This window comes from Lutra lutra, chromosome 3, assembly GCF_902655055.1.
Source record: "Lutra lutra chromosome 3, mLutLut1.2, whole genome shotgun sequence".
Lineage (NCBI taxonomy): Eukaryota > Metazoa > Chordata > Mammalia > Carnivora > Mustelidae > Lutra > Lutra lutra.
Genome location: NC_062280.1, coordinates 189,701,857 through 189,722,975, shown reverse-complemented (window position 1 = coordinate 189,722,975; position 21,119 = coordinate 189,701,857). Strand labels below are relative to the sequence as shown.

Genomic DNA, 21,119 nt, shown 5'->3' with positions numbered 1-21,119 from the left:
AGTCAATCAAAACAGATGGGCCGTAAGCTCAAACCTGAATTTAGGAGAGTGGGTACAGTAAGCCTAATAATGGCTCCCTAAAGATGTCCAAGTCCTAACTCTCAGAACCCCTGAAGTCATTTGGTTATATGACAAAGTGGAATTAAAATGCAGATGAAATTGGGGCACCTGGGTGGCTCAGTGGATTAAGCAGCTGCGTTCGGCTCAGGTCATGATCTCAGGGTCCTAGGATCGAGTCCCGCATCAGGCTCTCTGCTCAGCAGGGTGCCTGCTTCCCTCTCTCTCTCTCTGCCTGCCTCTCCGTCTACTTGTGATCTCTCTCTGTCAAATAAATAAATAAAATCTTAAAAAAAAATGCAGATGAAATTAAGGTTGCTAATCGACTGGCCTTAAGATGCCGAGGAAAGCCTGGATTATCCAGGTGGCTCCATTTTAATCAGCAACTAACCTTATAAGAGGAAGAGGGAAGCAAAAAAGAAAAACAAAAAAAAGATGGCGGGAGAGATGACTCTGACACTTTGCTGGCTTTGAAGACAAAGGAAGGGACCACGAGCCAAAGAATGTGAGCAGCCTCAAGAAGCTTAAAAAAAAAAAAAAAAGCAAGGAAATGGATTCCCCCCCAGCCCCTCCAGATAAGAACACAGCCTTGCCAACACCTTGGTTTCAGCCTCCTGACCTCCAGAAGTATCAGATACTAAATCTGTCCTATTTTAAGCCTCTAAGTGTGTGTCAATCTGTTACAGCGTCAAGAGAAAACTGAGGAAGAGTTGACTAGAGGGAAAACTCAACAGACCTGGCAATAGATGGGGTGTGATCAGGAAAGGGAGATGAAGGCATCAACCACAACTCAGAGTTTTGGGTCCCAGATGACCTTAAGAGAGGAAATTGTAGCAAGAACCATTAGAGGGGCTGAGGGTTTCAGAAGGAAGGAACAGATGGCTGCTATATGAGAGGGCCAGGGAAGGACAGCTTCTAGGAAGAAGTGGCATTTGGGACAGGCACTGAAGGATAAGCAGAACCTAAAGATAAGAAGTGGGAGGAAGATGGTCAGCAAATCGAAGAGGAGAGAGGGTTCAGTGGGTGTGAGGCATGGTGAGAGTCCCGGTTGAATGGTCCAAGGGAGCTGTAATGGGAGAGAGATTAGAAAGATAGATGATAAATGAGGAGGCATGTGCGCACCATACTCGGGGTTCCGGACTTCATGCAGCCAACAGTTAGAACGTATCAAGGAATTTATGCTGTGGAAGGGAATGGTCCGAGCCTGCTTTAGGAAACTTAAGGTCAGTAAGAAGTGCATGTAAGTGGGGGAGGGTCGTGAGTGGGAGGGCAGAGAGCTTTCTAAGCCTAAGTAATCTCCCCAGTCTCAGGCATGTTACCAGGTCACCTGGTAAATCCCCGACTTTTCTGCAGCACAGGGAGATACTGATGACCCAAATTCACAGCCGGGACCCAATTCACAGTCTCTGGACTGATGGACAGGAAGGGCACCACAAGCCTCCTCTATGTCCACATTTGCTTCCCTGGTAGAAGAGAAATTCTCTTCAGTGGCCCACCTCCTTTTCAGGTAAGGCATTTGGGAGAGGTTACAAACATGACATTAGCACATGTTGGTTTTCTCATCTTCAACGGGCATCACTAGGTGAGCTGTGGACTATGGAAACTAGAACAGGCAGGCCCCAAGAGCATTGAGCTCCATACACTGGGGTGTTTATGGATCAGCATGAAAGCACTAGGAAGCAGGAGACAACCGGAAGGGGAAAGAATGCAGGCAAAAATCGTATCTGCACTTTTCTGAATCAGTCTTGCAGATCAGACTAAAATTTAGGATATCTACATCTTCTTATTCTTGAGCTCTTCCAGATTCTGTATTTCCAGTATAACGAAATTATTTTAAAATCATAGCCCTCTGTACTGTGGCAGTCAGCAGCCACTTGAACTAAGGGCTTGAACAGAGCAGTTGGCATCAGTACCTGCTGCAGAGAGAACAGAATGAAGACACCTCCTGTCAGGAAGATATAAAGGATACAGATGAACAACACATGAACAAAAAACCTCCCAACATGGCAGGAAGAGTTCAAATCAATTAAGTGCAGACTGAACCCATAAATTTGGGGAAGGCAGAGCTTTTATTATCTTCAATCTGTTTAAATTGAGCTGAAACAGACCAAAATAACTAAAAGCTCAAAAAACCATACATTTTATATTTCTGAATTCTCCAAAGTTCTCTTACTTTAGGTCAGTAATTTCTTTCTAGATTATGGAATGTCAACTGGCAGGAGGCACCGAGTCCACCCTCCTTGTTTTAACTGTGAGAAAAATAAGGCTCAATTTAGACAAGGGCCTTGAACAAGGTCAAGGGCTAACTGCAGGGTCAGCACTCGACTAAAACCCCAGAGCATCTATCCAGGATTTTCTTGCTTATACCACAGAGTTAGTAATTTGATTTTGTGACCTTTTCTTTTCTTTTCTTTTTTTTTTTTTTTTTTTTTTTTTTTTTTTGGCATTTGTAAGAAAAACTTCAATAGCACCAATAGGGATAGTAAAACAATTCTGATCTTTCGGATCTTAAATAAGTTTCTAGTTTAATCTGAACTAAAAGTATTTTCCTGAAGGCAAAGGGTGAACTGTGACCCACTGGTATAATTTGAAGATGTTATCACTGTCCCAAAGAAATCCACCTTTAAGCTCAAAACCTAAACATCACATTTCTGTGCTCTACATAAAATATGCACTAGCAATAGCAAAAAGGTGAAAACAATCCAAATGTCCATCGGTGGGTGAGTGGAAAACAAAATGTGGTATATACATGAAATAAAATATTATTCAGCCTTTCAAAGAAAGGAATCTCTAACACATGCTACAACATGGATAAGCCTTGAGGACATTATGCTAAGTGAAATAAGCCAGACACAAAAGACAAATATTGCATGACTCCACTTATACGAGAGTATAGAACAGTCAAATTCATAGAGACAGAAAAGAACACTGGGGGTGCGCCTGGGTGGCTCAGTCAGTTAAGCGTCTGCCTTCGGTCCAGGTCATGATCTCAAGGTCCTGGGATCCAGCCCCGAATCAGGCTCCCTGCTCAGCGGGAGTCTGCTTCTCCCTCTATCCCTCCCCCTACATTTGCTCTCTCTCTCTCTCATAAATAAAATATTTTTAAAAAATTTTAAAAAGGAGCACCTGGGTGTCTCAGTCAGTTAAGCATCTGCCTTCAGCTCAGGTTGTGATCCCAGGGTCCTGGGATCAAGTCCTGTGTTGGGGCTCCCTGCTCAGTGCAAGGTCTGCTTCTCCCTCTCCCGTTGCCCCTTCCCCTGCTCGTTTTCTCTCTCTCAAATAGATAAATAAAATATTAAAAAAAAAAAAAAAAAAGAAAAGCAGAACACTGGTTATAGGGATTGGGGGCAGAAGACAATGAAGAGTTATCATAGTGGGTATAGAGTTTCAGTTCCGGATGATGACAAAGTTCTAGGGACGGATGGTAGTGCATGTCCTTAGTGCCACTGAACCATATACTTAAAAATGGTTAAAATGATAAATTTATGGGGGTACCTGGGTGGCTCAGTCGGTTAAGACTCCAACTCTTGATTTCAGCTCAGAGCTGTGAGACTGAGCCCCCATCGGGAGGGCTCTAAACTGGGTGTGGAGCCTGCTCTATCCCTCCCCATATCCCTCTCTCTCTCCCTCCATCTCTAAAAAAATAAAAATTTAAAAATGAGATAAATTTAGGATAAATTTGTTATGTATATTTTACTACAACAACAAAAAAAGGCACTAATCTCCAGAAGCACTATTTTCAATACTAAAATCCTTTTTTTTTTTAAGGTAGGCTCCACATGGGGCTTGAACTCATGACCCTGAGGTTAAGACCTGAGCTGAGATCAAGAGTCAGACACCTAACCGACTAACCCAGGCACCTAACCCAGGTGCCCCGAAATCTGTTTTTTTACTTGGCAAATTTATATTGGGCACTTACTATGTGCCAAGCACTGTTTCAGGACTAGGGTCTATAGGAATGGGACAAACAGAACAAGTGCCTATTCTCATGAATATATGGGGGAAAGGGGATGATGGAGTGAAGACAGACAATAAACAGATAAACATACAATATGTCAGGTGGAAATGAATGCCATGGAAAAAGCATCAGGGAGGATGAGGGAAAAGAGATTGTGGAGTCTAGCTGGCGGAGGGGAGTTGCTATGTTGTCTAAGGCTGTGGGGAAATACCTCTCCCATGGATGACATCTGAGGAAAGACTTGAAGGAGCAGAGTGTCCCAGGCCAGAGACAGAGCCCTGCCAAGGAGGCAATATGGCTGGATGGAGCCAACAGAGGAGGAGTAATAAGGAGCCCTGGGGCACAGACCTACTTCTTAAGTTTCTTATAAACTTTTCAAGGGAAAAGTTCAATATAGAAATATTTCCTTTGCCATATATGCGTCTTTCATTTGTCCTAAAAAGTGACAGAGCCTCGCTGGCTCAGTCACTAGAGCATGTGACTCTTGATCTCAGGGCCATGAGTTCAAGCCCCACGTTAGGCACAGAGATGACTTAATTAAAAAGAAAAAAATTTTTAAGTGATAGAAAAACAGTTGGTTTTTTTCCACTATTCTTTCTGCAAGAGGCATTGTTTGTTAAGGAGACAACTTACATCTCCCATTGCTAGAGCGCCCTCCAGTGCCTCTGTATGAAAATAGCATTTGGCACAGATTTTTTTTGTTCTTTTTAATTTCTTAAACTTTTGTATTTGGCCAAAAATAATACTGTCCTTGACACATATATCAAGAAGGACATATCATCTTTCTCGTAAATGATACTGTGAGACTGAATAAGAAGACAAGGCAAGTGTGCTTTAAAATAAGCATGCACTACTTGTAAAGCAGTACAAATGTACACATGTGCAGTATTTTTAAATGACCATATAAACTGTCAAAAGGTTCAAATCACAGACCTGTACCCCTAAAACAAATAACACATCATATGTTAATTAATTGAATTTAAATTTAAAAATACATAAAACTTTTAAAATGTTCATAGAATCCCTGACTGCCAGCCAGGGGATGGGATTCTTTCTAGGCCTGGAGCTGCCAGCAGTGTGACCAGCAAGATAGTCTATCCCTACTTTACTGTGCATGGGCCTGCTGATGCCAAGAAAAATGGGCAGATGAGCCTCCAAAGGGCACACTGCAATCCAGGTATCTTTCACCTTTCTGGCAGGTGATTTGAAAACCAGAATCAAAAGACAAAATGTCCATACTCCTTGACACAGGAAGTTCACATACAAAAATTCACCTTCAAGTACATGAGTAAGAGTAACCATAGAGATTTGGGTGTAGGGACATTTATCTCTGCTTTCCCAAGAGAGAAAACTTGGCAATAGTCTAAATGGATAACCAGCATTATATACATACAGATATATGTGATAAGAATCATAGAACGAGAGTATATATCAATGCTCCAAGATTAGGTTAACATCCTCAAAGTTAACCAAAATATAAAATCAAAGTAACTAAATAAAGAGCCACCTAAAAACTGGCTTATAGTGGGAAAAGGAAAGAAGGGAAGAAAGGAGGGAGGGAGGGAGGGTGGGGAAAAAGAAAGGAAGGAAGGAAGGAAGGAGGGAGAGAAGGAGGTAAGGAAGAAATGAGTCTCAATTCTGGAGCTTATTTATTATCTATAACATTCAAATGAGTTATTTAACTGATAAGCCATGTAACAACATGAAATAAATTAAACCTGTTTTAATTACAATGGATTTAAATTCATCCCCAAGTGACCTGTATGAAAACCTGAACATTATTTCCTTGATCTTTTTTTTAAATTAACTAATAAAATTCTAAACTTAACCTGGCAAGATCATGAGCAATGTGTAGAGGAATAATGGAGCAAAACATAACAATAAAACACAACTCCAGTTGCACTCAGGGGCATGAAAGCCTATTGTTTTTACAATTAACAACTCTTCCAGTCTTAAGAATATTTATCAAACCTACTATAACCAAGGAGCCCAGCTTTCTTCTTCCTGACTTCCTAAAATTTTAGCCGTGTGCATTTGTGGACTTCCTCACAGGGAGTCACACATAAAACAGCAGCTCCTATAGATCAGCCACCACAACATGCAGTGAAGGGAAACTGTGACCAAAGACTGTTCTTAGAAATGACATCAAGCGGACCCTGGCTGTTTAAAGCCGCTAACTGGAGAGAGCGAGCGCCGCAGCGAAGTGCAGATGCCGGGCGGTGGCAGCCACTCCACGGATGCGATCTCACTGACCACGTATGATGCCCTCCACCAGGCTCGTCCACAACCAAGCACATAGGTTCACTTCCCAAGCCTCGAATGTAACTTCAGGGAATACTCCATCCTCGACACACCACCATGGAGTATTTCTAGAATCATAAGGCGCATATGCCTTTCAAACATTCTGCAAAATGGAGAGAGTTCCTTAAGAGGGAGAGACTTTGGTGGTCACAGTTATTCAGAGGAGAGTGAAGAAACCACGTGTGGTGAAACTGTCCTCAACTCCCCTATGGATCTGTGGGGCGAAGAGCATCGAGGGTAATGGTTTTTCAGTCAAGAATTCATCTTCATGGGCGCCTGCGTGGCTCAGTGGGTTAAGCCTCTGCCTTCAGCTCAGGTCATGATCTCAGGGTCCTGAGATCGAGCCCCGAATCGGGCTCTCTGCTCAGTGGGGAGCCTGCTTCCCCCCCACCCCCGCCCGCCTACTTGTGATCTCTTTGTCAAATAAATAAAATCTTTTTGAAATTGCTGAAAATACTTCTAAAAAAAAAAAAAAGAGAATTCATCTTCAGGTCCCAGCTTTTCCTCTACTCCTCAGCCTCACCCACAGAAACTATACGGGTTACCCAATGTCCTTTTTCTCAGCCTGAACCCACACAGGTGGTTCTAGTTCACAGCAAAGCTCCATGACGCAGAAACAGCACAGGGGGAGCAAAGCCCGACACAGCCGGACTGGATCCATAGGCAAAGGCTATGCTGTTGCGCAGACTCGGCACAGCCTTGCTTTAACAAACAGCGCCGGCGTGGGCACCTCCCCTTGCAGGGACGCCTTCTCCAGGAGGAACTGCCCATGCACGTCTGCGTCTTCCAGTTCAGTCCCAGCCCCCAGGTTCAGTGCTTGCTCACCGGCGTGGCTACGGCCCACTGGTTTTTGCTCTGGGATACCTCATTTCCCACCAACTCCTCTGTCCAGCCTGCGGACATGGCCGCTGCTCCTGATCCGTGTACCCCCCATGGTATTTCCTATATCCCCAGGGTCTCCTTCCTCTTTCTCTTCTCTCAGCCTCCAACAGAGGCCCTTCTTTCCATTAAAACATTCGGAGTACTCTGTCCCATTCCATTCTCTTGGGAGGTCATCCTGGAAGTCTTCAGCTCCAGTTCTCGAACTTCGGATCTACCCTCTGACCATCTTCACTTCATCCTTCAGCCCTTCACTTCTCTGTCTCTAGAGCGAATAACTATCCTGCTATGCCTGGAACAGAGAGGCCTCCTGGAATGTGGGACTTTCAGGGCTAAAACCAGGATAGTTTTGCGGGCAAGCTGAAATGGTTTGGTCCCTTGCCTCCCTGGACCACTTAATATTACTTTCTCCATTACGACCCAAAACATAATTTTTGTTTACAGCACCCCCTTTTAGCTTCTTACCAAGTACTCGGGAAAGTCAATTTCGAATGAAGCTAAAAAAAACTTCAAAATAGCTAACACATTCTACGTTGACCTATTAATAACAGTTCATGTGGCAAAGTACACATATTCATTCTTTTTTTTTTAAGATTGTATTTATTTATTTGATAGACAAAGATCACAAGTAGACAGAGAGGCAGGCAGAGAGAGAGGAGGAAGCAGGCTCCCCGCAGAGCAGAGAGCCCGATGTGGGGCTCGATCCCAGGACACTGGGATCACGACTGGAGCCGAAGGCAGAGGCTTTAACCCATTGAGCCACCCAGGCGCCCCTCATTCTTTTTTTTTTTTTTTTTTTTAAGATTTTATTTATGTGACAGAGAGAAACACACTGAGAGAGGGAACACAAGCAAGGGGAGCAGAAGAGGGAGAAAGAGGCTTCCCACTGAGCAGGGAGCCCGATGTGGGGTTCAAACCCAGGGTCCTGGGATCATGACCTAAGCTGAGGGATGACACTGAAAGACTGAGCCACCCAGGCGGCCACACATATTCATTCTTATTCTGAGTTTTCAAAGATCACTTAAAAATTTCTCAGTCCTTTTTAATACCTGCCTGCTTTTTAGCCTTCTTTCTATAAAGGTTTTTCTCCTTTCTCTCTCACTGCTTCTGTTCTCCCCTCTATACCTCTTTTCTCCCTTTCCATACTCCCTTTCAATTCCTTCCCTCCCTTCTTCCTTTAACGGCCCCACAGTAGTACAGAAGGACAACGGTGGTTGTCGCCACAATCTTAAAAATCTTCAAAACTGAGGCCAACTGTATAAAAGGGACTACCAGGACCTCTGAGAAGTAACCCCATCAAAGCTCCCTCAGCCACTTACACAACCCTGCTGCCTCCTCACATACTGTTCATTCTTGCTTATCCAGTCTCAGATCCTTAGTTTGTATCTGTCCCTCTCTAACCTCTCTTCATTCATTTTCTTCCATACCAGATTCCTCTCTAACCTGATACTGCAAAGCAAGAGGTAGTTCCTTTAAGAGTTTTATTACTAACTACTTTAGAAAGGAGAGCATCAAGATAAGAAGTAAAAAGAGAGTATAGGGATCAGCAAACTCCTACGGTTTGCCAGAGTAGTTAAAACAAACTTTAGAGGACAATTTATTATTAAACACTTATATTAAGAAAGTAGGAAGGTCTAAATTTCCACTTTAAGAAACAAGAAGAAAAGGGCAAATTAAACCCAAAGTAAGCTTAAGATAGGAAATTATAAAGATAGGAACATAAATCAATGAAACAGAAAACAGAAAAATAGTAAAAAAAAAAAAAAATCAATAAAACTAAAACATGGGGGCCCTGGGTGGCTCATTTGGTTGAGTGGCTGCCTTCTGCTCGGGTCGTGATTCCAGAGTCCTGGGATCAAGCCCTGCATCGGGCTCCCTGCTCAGCAGAGAGCCTGCTTCTCTCTCTCCCTCTGCCTGCCCCTCTGCTTACTTGTGCTATTTCTCTGCCAAATAAATAAATAAAATCTTTAAAGAAAAACAAAACAAAAACCCTAAAAGATGGTTCTTTACAAAGATCAATAAAACTGACAAAACTCTGGCAAACCAGTCAAATGAAAATGAGAGAAAAAAATTTATAAATATCAGAGAGAGAGGGCACGTGACTACTGACTGTATGACCATTAAAAGGATGCTAGGGACAGCAGTGGGAGTAAGGGCTAACTGCAAATGGGCTTGAAGGAGTTTGGGGGATGATAGAAATTTGGGGGGGTGATCTAACACGGGCTGTGGTGATGGATGCACAAGTCTATGAATTTACTAAAGATTATTTCACACTTAAGATGAAATTTATTTATTTTTTTTTAAAGATTTTATTTATTTATTTGACAGAGAGAAATCACAAGTAAGCAGAGAGGCAGGCAGAGAAAGAGGAGGAAGCAGGCTCCCTGCTGAGCAGTAAGCCCAATGTGGGGCTCGAACCCAGGACCTGAGATCATGACCAAGCCAAAGGCAGCGGCTTAACCCACTGAGCCACCCAGGCGCCCCAAGATGAAATTTATTATATACAAATTATACCTCATAAAGCTGTAAGAAAAAGGATAAGGGATTATCATGAACAACTCTATGTCCATGAATCCAACAGCTTAGATGAAGTGGATAAATTCCTTGAATTTGGTTGACCAACCAACCAAGGGTCACTCTAGAAGAACTGGATAGCCTTACTAAAGAAACTGAATTTGTAGTTAAAATTTTTTCTACAAAGAAAACTCCAGGCACAAACATTTAAGTAAAAATACTGCCAGCTCATTCAAGAAAATATAAGAAAACACTCTCCAGGGGCGCCTGGGTGGCTCAGCATGTTAAAGCCTCTGCCTTCAGCTCAGGTCATGATCTCAGGGTCCTGGGATCGAGCCCCACATCAGGCTCTCTGCTCAGCAGGGAGCCTGCTTCCCTTCCTCTCTCTGCCTGCCTCTCTGCCTGCCTGTGATCTCTGTCTGTCAAATAAATAAATAAAATCTTAAAAAAAAAAAAAAAAAGAGAACACTCCCCAATGAATTCTATGTAGCCATTATTATTCCCATACCAATCCAGAACAAGACAATACAAAAAACAACAAAAACAAAAACAAAAACAAACCCCAAACTATAGGCTAATGTTCTTTATGAACACAGATGCGAACACCTTTAACAAAATGTTAGCAGATTCAATTCAACAATATATAAAAATAATACATCATGAGGCGCCTGGGTGGCTCAGTCAGTTAAGCAATTGACTTCAGCTTGTGTCAGGATCTCCGCTGTGTCCTGGGATGGAGCTCCACTTCAGGCTTGTCACTCAGCAGAAGTCTGTTTCTCCCTCTCTCTCTGCCCCTGCCCACATGCTGTCTCTCAGATAAATAAATAAAATCTTTAAAAAAAAAAAGTCATATATCATGATCAAATAGGGTTTATTCCAGGAATGCAAGGTTAGCCTAACTTTAAAAATCAATCTAGGGGCACCTGGGTGGCTCATTCAGTTGAGCGTCTGCCTTCGGCTCAGCTCATGGTCTCAGGGTCCTGGGATCAAATCCCGTGTTGGCCTCCCTGTTCAGCGGGAAGCCTGTTCTCCCTCTCCCTCTGCTGCTCCTCCTGCTTGTGCTCTCACTCTTGCTTTCTCTCTCTCATAAATAAATAAAATCTTTTAAAAAAATCAATCTAATTCATCACATTAACACACTAAAGAAGAAAAGCTACATGATCACCACAATAAATACTAAAAAAAAATTTTATACACTCAAATCCATTCTTTTTTTTTTTTTTAAGGTTTTATTTATTTACTTGACAAAGAGAGAGAGCACAAGCAGGCAGAGCATCAGGCAGAGGGAGAAGTGGAAGCAGGCTCTCCACTGAGCAGAGAGCCCAATGTGGGGCTCAATCCCGGGACTCTAGGATCATGACCTGAGCCGAAGGCAGACGCTTTACCTGAGCATCTGGTAAGAATGAGCTACCCAGGCACCCCTCAAACCCATTCTTGATCAAAATTCTAAGCAGGGGTGACTTCAACAAAATTGCAGAGAAAGTACCTTCAAAAACCCAATCCTCCATAAAAGCAATGAGAATATTGGCAACAACTGTCAAAATCAAGCTTTTTAAGAACTCTAAAAATTAACCAAAGGCTTGCAGCAATCTAGGAACATTTCTTCAAAAAACATGGACAAATCTCAGTAAGAACAAACTATGTGGGTTTTTTTGTTTTGTTTTTTTAAACTTACCCACTCCCTCTTCCCAGTTGGGAGGTAGCCTTGAAAACCAAAAGCCACAATCATGGTCTAAAACCATCGACCTAGCAGCCACTGGAGGAGGCAAGGCAGGGCTGGAGCTCTTTCAAAGCACCACTTACAGAGAACTGACACTATTTGACCTATCTGATAGTTCCCTGGGAAACCCCACTTGCAAGGCTCACCCGGCTCAGAGCCCAAACAGTGGGACTGCATTTTCCCTGACGGTGTTTGTCAAATCAGAAGCAATTATTTAACATCACCACTACCTGAAATGGCAGATAATAGGGCAAAGAATAGGCTACCCAAAAGCTTAAAAGGAAAAGGTGGAGCCAAGAATACACAATGGAGAAGGAACAGTCTCTTCAATAAATAGTGTTGGGGAAACTGGATAGCCCGATGCAAAAGAATAAAATTAGACCACTATATTACTCCATACACAAAAATTAACTCAAAGTGGATTAAAAACCTGAATGTAGGGGCACCTGGGTGGGTTAAGCCTCTGCCTTTGGCTCAGGTCGTGATCTCAGGGTCCTGGGATTAAGCCCCAAGTGGGGCTCTCTGCTCACCAGGGAGCCTGCTTCCCCACCTCTCTCTGCCTGCCTCTCTGCCTACTTGTGATCTCTCTCTCGTCAAATAAATAAAATCTTAAAAAAAAACAAACGTGAACATAAGACCTGGAACCGTAAAATTCTTAGAAGAAAACATAGGTGGTAAAGCCTTTGACATCAGTCTTAGCAACATCTTTGTGGATGAGACTTCAAAGGCAAGAAAAACAAAAGCAAAAATAAATAAATGGGACTATCTCAAGGTAAAAAGCTTCAGCACAGCAAAAGAAACCTTCAGGAAAATGAAAAGGCAATGAATGGGTAAAAATATCTGCAAACCATATATGCAATAAGAGGTTAATATGCAAAATACATAAAACGAATTAATCCAACTCAACAACAACAAAAAACAACCTGATTAAGAAATGGGGAGAGGAGCTGAATAGCTATTTCTCCAAAGAAAACATCCAGATGGCCAACAAGTCCATGAAAAGATGTTCAACATCACTAGTTACTAGGGAAGTGCAACTCAAAACCAAAACGTGGTATCACCTAATACCTGTAAAAATAGCTACTATCAAAAAGACAAAAAATAACACATGTTGGAGAGGATGTAGAGAAAAGGGAACCCTCACACACTGTTGGTAGGATTGTAAACTGGTAGAGCTACTAGAAAACAGTAGAGAGATTCCTCAAAAAATTAAGACTAGAACTACCATATGACCCAGTTATTCTACTTCTGGGTATTTATCCAAAGAATAGGAAAACCTTAGTTTAAAAAAATATATACACTCCTGTTTATTGTTATGTCCACTGAAGCACAGTTTAATAGCCAAGATACAGAAATAAAATGTCCATCAGTAGATGAATGGATAAAGATGTGTTATATTTATACAATGAAGCCATGCTCGGCCATAAAAGAGAATGAAATCTTGCCATTTGCAGCAACATGGATGGATCTTGAGGGTATTAGGTCAAGCAAAATAAGTCAGCTGGATAAAGAGAATTACCATAAGATCTTACTCATATGTGGAATCCAAAAGGCAAAAGAAATGAACAAAACAAAAATAACCTCATATAGAGAATAGACTAGTGGTTATGGGTTAAGGGCATGGGGGATTAGCAAAATGGGCTAAGAGGGCACCTGTATGACCCTAGACTTGTGGTGATTGCTTTGTAGTATATGCAGATGTCAAGTTTTAAAGCTATATACTGGAAACATATGATTTTTTTTTAAAAAGGAAAAGCTGGACAATGAAATGTCCATAGACAGTTTTGAAAAGGTCTGACATTTTCCTGGGATTCTAAAAGGCCACATACATGTGTAGGCCTGTTGTTAGCAGACCCACCTTACAAGAAATACTAAACAAAGTTCTTCAGGCTGAAAGTAAGTGATCTCAGACAGGAATGCAAATTCACACACACACACAAAACACATGCACACACAGACATGGTAAAGTAATTAAGTGTAAATGCATATTCCTGCTCCTTTCTTCTCTTACCGAACTTAAAAAAAAAACAAAACTATACAAGAGAACATTACATAACTGTGTTGTTAGGTCTATAACATATAGAAATGTAATATATTTATCAATGAGTGAGAGCAAAGATGTACTAGGCTAAAAAAAAATGGCACCAGAGGGTGACCCAAATCAACAAGAACAAATGAAGAGAACGAGAAATAGTAAATAAGAAGGTAACTGTCGCTTCTCGGCCTTTGGGCTAAGATCAAGTGTAGTATCTGTTCTTATCAGAAGGTAACTGTAACACATATTATAAAGTGTGTGTGTACTTGCATCCCCTTCTCTAAGTTTCTTTATAAGACAAAAAATTGGGGCACTTGGCTGGCCCAGTCGGTAGAACATGCCACTCAATCTCAGGGTCGTGAGGTCAAGCCCCACACTAGGTGTGGAGTCTACTTCAAACATAAATAAATAAATACAAATAAAAGACATAAAATTATATAAGTAAAACTACAACAATGTAGTTTGTTGTACTATAACAACAATATATATACAACAATGTAGTATATGGGTTTGTAACATATAAATATAATATGCTTAACTATAATACCATCAGCCAGGAGTCAGCTTGAAATTCTCTCCCTCAGCTCCCTCTCTGCACACACTCTCTCTCTCTCTCTCTCAAATAAATAAATCAATCTCTCTTTTTTTAAAGATTTTATTTATTTATTTGACAGAGACAGAGATCACAAGTAGAGAGAGAGGCAGGCAGAGAGAGGGAGGGAAGCAGGCTCCCTGCTGAGCAGAGAGCCCGATGCAGGGCTCGATCCCAGGACCCCAAGATCATGACCTGAGCTGAAGGCAGAGGCTTAACCCACTGAGCCACCCAGGTGCCCCTAAATATATCAATCTTTAAAAAAAGTAAAAAGGAAAGGAAAGGAAATAGAACTATATAGAAGGAAAACTTCTCTATCTTCTGGAATTAAGTTAGTATAAATCAAAAGTAGATTCTTATAAGTTAAGATGCAATAATACAATGGAATGTTATCAAACCATAAAAAGGAATGAAATTCTGATACATGCTACAATATGAATGATTCTTGAAAACATTATGCAAAGTGAAATAAGCCAGAAACAAAAGGATGAAAATTTCATGATTCCAGTTACATGAAATATCTAGAATAAGCAAATTCAGAGAGACAGAAAGTAGATTAGAGATTACCAGGTGTTAGGAAAGAAGTTATTGCTCAACGGGTACAGAGTTTCTGTTTGGAGTGATGAACAAATCTTGGAAATAGTGGTAATGGTTGCAGGACAGTGTGAATGCAATAATGCCACTAAACTGCACACCTACAATGGTTAAAATAACCAAGTTTATGTTACATATATTTTATTTTACCACAAATCTTTTTAAAAAATGTATATGATTAGCCCTAGAGTAACCACTCAAAATAAATCCTTTAAAATTACAATTAAGAGTAAAAAAAAAGTTTAAAAATCATTAAAGAAATTTAAAATATTCACTTAATGAATAAGAAAGCAGTAAGGAAGGAACAGAGGAACAAAAAAAAGACATGAGACATACAGAAACCAATACTCAATAAACATACCACTTAAAAGGAAAACTACAGACCAATCTCTCATGAACATAGATGGAAAACCCTCCAGAAAATATTAGCAAATCAAATCCAACAATGTCTAAAAAGAATTATACATCACAACCACATAGGATTTACTCCAGGTATACAAGGCTGGTTTGACATTCAAAAATCAGATAATGTAATCTACCACATCAAAAGGCTAACAAGGAAAATCATATGTTCGTATCAATTGATGCAGAAAAAGAACCTGACAAAATCCAGTATCCATTCATAACAAAAATAACTTACAATGGATCATAGACCTAAGTATAAAAGGTAATACTGTAGAATTTTTAGAAGAAAATACAGGCGAAAACCTATGTGACTTTGGATTTGGCAATGGGTTCTTAAATATATTAGCAAAAGCAGGGGTGCCTGGGTGGCTCAGTGGGTTAAGCATCCCACTCTTGGTTCCGGCTCAAGTACTGATCTCAAGGTCCTGGGATCTAGCTTGGCTTCAGGCTCTGTGCTCAGCAGGGAGTCTGCTTGAGGATTCTCACCCTGCCCTCTCTCAAAATAAATCTTAAACAAACAAACAAACAAACAAAAAATGTGAAATGCATGGTCCATGAAAGAAAAAAATCAATAATCATGACTTCCTTAAAATAAAAAACTTCTACTGTGTGCAAGATACTGTTAAGAGAATGAAAAGACTAGTCACAGATGGGAGAAAATACTGGCAAAACATATATCTTACAAAAGACATATCTAAAATACGCAAAAAATACTTAAAAACTTAACAATAAGAAAACAATCCAGGAAATAGGCAGAAGATCTAAACAGACAGGTCACCAAAGATGACCCACAAATGCCAAATAAACCCATGACAAGATGTTCAACATCAGCTGACACCAGGGAATTTCAAGTTAAAAGAACATTAAAACAACAACAGATCCGGAGAAAGACAACTATCATATGATCTCCCTGATATGAGGGAGAGGAGATGCAACATGGGGGGTTAAGGGGGTAGAAGAAGAGTAAATGAAACAAGATGGGATTGGGAGGGAGACAAACCATAAGTGACTCTCAATCTCACAAAACAAACTGAGGGTTGATGGGGGGAGGGGGGTTGGGAGAGGGGGGGGTCGGATTATGGACATTGGGGAGGGTATGTGCTATGGTGAGTGCTGTGAAGTGTGTAAACCTGGTGATTCACAGACCTGTACCCCTGGGGATAAAAATATATTATATGTTTATAAAAAATAAAATTAAAAAAAAAAAAAAAAACAGATCCCACTACACACCTATTAGAATGACTAAACAAAAATTTTTTAATTGACAATACTAAATGCCGGCAAGGATGCATTGCAACAGGAACTTCCATTGATGATGGGAATGCAAAATGCCACAGCACCTTGGAACATAGTTTGGTAGTTTTTTTTCTTTTTTTTTTTTTTTTAAAGATTTTTTATTTATTTATCTGACAGAGAGAGATCACAAGCAGGCAGAGAGGCAGACAGAGAGAGAGGAGGAAGCAGGCTCCCTGCTGAGCAGAGAGCCTGATGCGGGGCTCGATCCCAGGATCCTGAGATCATGACCTGAGCCGAAGGCAGCGGCTTAACCCACTGAGCCACCCAGGCGCCCCGGTAGTTTTTTTTTACAAAACCAAATTTGTACTTTCAACACACAATCATACTCCTAGGTATTTACTCAATTAATTCAAAAACCTATGCACATAGAAAACTTGCACAAGAATGTTTAGAGCAGCTTTATTAAACCTTAATAGAAGCAACTAAAATGTCCTTCAGTGGCTGAACAGATAAACAGATTAACTATGAAACATCTTGGGGCGCCTGAGTGGCTCAGTTGGTTAAGCATCTGCCTTCAGCTCAGGTCATGATCCCAAGGGTCCTGGGATGGAGCCCCACATCAGGCTCCCTGCTCAGCTGGGAGCCTGCTTCTCCCTCTCCCTCTGCCCCTCTCTGCTGCTCATGCTCACGCGCTCTCTCTCTCTCAAATGAATAAATAAAAATTCTGTTTTTTTTTTTAAAGATTTATTTAATTTATTTGACAGAGATCACAAGTAGGCAGAGAGGCAGGCAGAGAGAGGAGGAAGCAGGCTCCCTGACGAGCAGAGAGCCCAATTCGGGGGCTCGATCCCAGGACCCTGAGATCATGACCTGAGCGGAAGGCAGAGGCTTAACCCACTGAGCCACCCAGGTGTCCCTGAATAAATAAAAATTCAAAAAAAAAAACCCAAAAAACCAACCTATGAAACATCTCTGAAATTGAATATTCAACAACAAAAGAAAATGAGCTAAGAAGCCATGAGAAAGACATAGATGAACCTTAATGCACATTGCTAAGTGAAGAAAAACTGTCTAAAGGGACTATATGACTATATATGACTCCAATTATGTGACATTCTGGAAAAGGCTAAACTTTAGAGACAAGAACATGATCAGTGCTTGCCAGGAGTTTGGAGGGAAGCAGGATGGATGAACAGATGAAGCACAGGGGATTTTTAGGGAAATAGAACAATTCTGTATAATACTGTCATGGTAGATACATGATACTATGCATTTGTCAAAAACCATAGAATTTTATAGCAAAAAGAGCAAACCTTAATATATGCAATTAAAAAAAAAATTCACATGGAGGGTTGGGGGATCCCAGGAAAGAATGCAAACTGACAAGGGAATCTACCTGTATCACAGATGTATGAAACAACCTCACTGAAGGGATGGGAGGCAAAGGCACCGACCTAAGCAACCAAGGAAATGAGTGGAGCCTATTAAAGGAAAAGGAACTACACATAAGCACTGTACTTTTTTTTTTTTAAACATTTTTTTTAAAGATTTTATTTATTTATTTGACAGACAGAGACCACAAGTAAGCAGAGAGGCAGGCAGAGAGAGAGAGGGGGAAGCAGGCTCCCCGCTGAGCAGAGAGCCCGATGTGGGGCTCGATCCCAGGCCCCTGGGATCATGACCTGAGCTGAAGGCAGAGGCTTTAACCCACTGAGCCACCCAGGCGCCCCAAGCACTGTACTTTTAATTGATAGTTTTTCCCCACGGAGTATGGTCTAACAATTCAAATACTGCTATATGCGTATGCTGAAATTGGATGGTAGATGGTAGGAGTCAAGTTTCTTTTCCTTTTTTGGTGGTGGTGGTGGGAGCGGGGCGGGGCGGGGGGGAGGCCAGGTTTCTAACTGCAGCAGTAAAAATTTATTAAGAAACAAAGGGAGGCTAGAATGATCCATGTGGTAATGGATTAGAACTGAAGTAGTATGAACTCATGTTCAGCCTAATATAGACACCGTGGTTACATATAGAAATATTTAGGGGCACCTACTGGCTCAGTCTGTAGAGCACGTGACTCTTGATCTCAGGGCTGTGAGTTCAAGCTCCACCTTGGGCTTAGAGCTTCCCTTAAAAATACAGGTATTTATAATATATGCATGGGTTACTATTCACACGTATGTTTCTTTGCTCTGTCACTGGAGAGGGCTTAAAAGACATGCTTACCAACAGTACCTCTAGGAGTGGGGAGTTATGCTCCCCCAACCTAAGGGCCAGGTTTTTATATAAACTGAGCAGGAGCTACAGACAGGGCCAGAGACAGGATGGAAGGGGAAACATCAAGGACACCACTACAACAGGAGAAAAGATTGAAGACTCGGTAGACAAGTCAAGAATGGTCCCTGCCTACTGGCAATGGTGCTAATACTGTAAAAACAGAAGGAAAAAGCCAGCAGGAGCATGCCCACCTCGGGTAGAAATTAAGGCATCTGTAAGCAGACTCATTCTAAGTTGACATTTGGCACCTTTACTTCTCCCGTTTGTGTGTGTTCTGAAGGGGCGGAAACCCAGAGGATTTACCCCAGGTGTAGGCTCCCTGAAGCACCCAGCATGAAAGCCTACTGCCACAGCCTTAGCAGGATCTGTTAAGTGTGTGGAGAATGAACCAATGGGCTAATAAGGATGGCAAAGAGCACTGTGAGATGAGTCCCAAGCGCCTTATAAGTAGGTGACTGCATGTGGTCACTGGACCCATTATTAAACAGACCAAAGACGCTGGCCTGCAAGAAAAGGGACCTTCTGGGGGCGCCTGGGTGGTTCAGTGGGTTGGACCTTTGCCTTCGGCTCGGGTCAAGATCTCGGGGTCCTGGGATCGAGTCCCGCGTCGGGCTCTCTGATCGGTGGGAAGCCTGCTTCCCCCTCTCTCTCTGCCTACTTGTGGTCTCTCCCTGTGTGTCAAATAAATAAATAAATAAAATCTTAAAGAAAGAAAGAAAGAAAAGGAACCTTCTGGAAGGGTCTGGGTATACGGCCTCAGCCACATCTCTGGCTCCAGGATGCTCCCCTGGGCCCAGGGCCATACACCTAGCTCTGCTCTAGGAAGGGGGAAAGTGGATGCACAGGACCGGGGAGGGCCCAGCACGGGTCACACCGGTGAGTCGGGAAGCGCGGCACAAGTGAGAAGTTCGGACCAGGAGCCATAGACTTGGTTTCGGAACCAAACTCTGCCATTCTCTGCTTCGCGTCACTTAGCCTCCCTAAGCCTGTCCCCTCATACAAAGAAGTCTCCCGACTTCTTCACACGGTGGTCAAGGAATCAGATGATAACGTGTGTGCATACAGTTGGCCAACAGGCAACTGCTGGACCAGCGGTTCTCAAAGCGGGGTCCGAGGGCACCTGCGCGTCCCTGAGACCCTTCGAGATGGCCTGAGAGGTCTTCCTTTTCCAGCTAGCGTCTGCCTGAGCCCAGAATCGCTTTGTAAACGTCCTCCACCACAGCTGATGAGACTCCAGCTGTCCTTTATTAAACCAAAGAGATTCTCAAAAATACAAAACCACGCCCCCTTTCACTCCATCTGTGTTAAAATGTTACGGGTTGGTCATTTGTAAATGAGTGCTTTTTAAAATTCGGTTTTAATTCCTCACACCGTAAAGACGGACAAATACAAGAAAAGCTCTTCGGGGTCCTCAGCAATTTTCCGGCAGGTAAAGGGGTCCTGGGACCAGGAGCTGCGGCGCGAACACGCGGGCGGAGGGGTTCTCCGCACGCGAGCCGCCTTCTCACAGGCTGCCTCTAGGACCCTTTCACAGAAAGCGGCTCGTCCGCGGTTTCCACTTGTGGGGGAGACTCGTCGTGGGCTCTGGGGCTGCTACACTGAATGCCTGTACCCATTTCCCCGGCCCAAGCAAAGACCCTCCCACAGGGCGGCACGCGCAGGAGAGGCGACCCTCGCGGGGCGTCGGCGACCTTGGCAGAGGTCGAGCCGGCGCGCGGGAGAAGCGCGGTGCTCCCGGCCGGCGGGGGTTGGGGGGGTTCCCGGCAGGGACTGGAAAGGCCGGGCTGGGTGGCGGGGGACTTAGGGACCTGCACTCACAGCCTCGGCAGCGCCGCCGCCGGCGTTCCATGTGGCGCTCTCCACAGCAGACGCAGCGCCATCTTCCTGACGCGCGCGCCCCGCCTCTGTCCTGTCCTTCCTCGTTTCGCCACGCCCCCGGGGTCCCGCCCCCAGGTGGCCCCGCCTCCGCAAGCCCAGCAGCGCCGCGCCCAGTCCCCCGCAAGCCACGCCCCCTGCCTAGCGCACCTGTTCCCGCCCGGAGCTGGGGCTGTCTCTGCTGTCAGAAACTTCTCCGCTGTCACAGCGGGTAGAGCCGGGGCTTGGAGTGGTTGAACACTTCGTGAGCGGTTTTTCTGATGACTGAACCCGGTTTTCTCCGTGCTTCTGGGTTTTTTAAGGCGACTTTGAGAGACTTTGCATTTTCCCAACCAGAACAGGCCAAATTTTCTAGGGATTAGTTGCTTTTATTGTTAAAAGAGCTGCCTAACAAATTCGTGAGCCTCCCCATCTGCACGCCTCAACAGTTAATCCATTATGGGACATATTTGCTTGTAATAGGATCAGAACTGCTGTGGGCAACTTTGTGGGCCAGAGAAATGCTTGCTGAAGACTCGGTCGGCAAAGACAACATTTCACTCTAACTCCTTCCTGTCAGGTTTTCAGCAAATACAACTCCTGCGGCTTACCAGTGGGGAGACTGCTGAGGTATCAAAACAGACTTTACTAGCTGTGTGACTTTGGGCAAGTTACTTGGGCTCTCCATGCTTCAGTTTCCTCT

At 43.0% G+C, this 21,119-nt stretch overlaps 1 protein-coding gene and 1 pseudogene across 4 annotated transcripts in view; one reads left to right on the top strand and one right to left on the bottom strand.

Moving 5' to 3' along the window:
- Positions 1–20,495, bottom strand: part of CLYBL (citramalyl-CoA lyase) — a 263,304-nt gene extending 242,809 nt beyond the window's left edge. For all 4 annotated transcript variants that reach the window (XM_047720319.1, XM_047720317.1, XM_047720318.1 and 1 more), the window contains exon 1: positions 20,381–20,495. In XM_047720319.1, coding sequence (XP_047576275.1) covers positions 20,381–20,442 — 62 coding nt within the window. In that variant the 5' untranslated portion in view covers positions 20,443–20,495. The remainder of the gene's footprint in view (positions 1–20,380) is intronic.
- LOC125096488 (uncharacterized) lies at positions 13,641–13,741 on the top strand (annotated as a pseudogene).
- Positions 20,496–21,119: the final 624 nt, after the last annotated feature.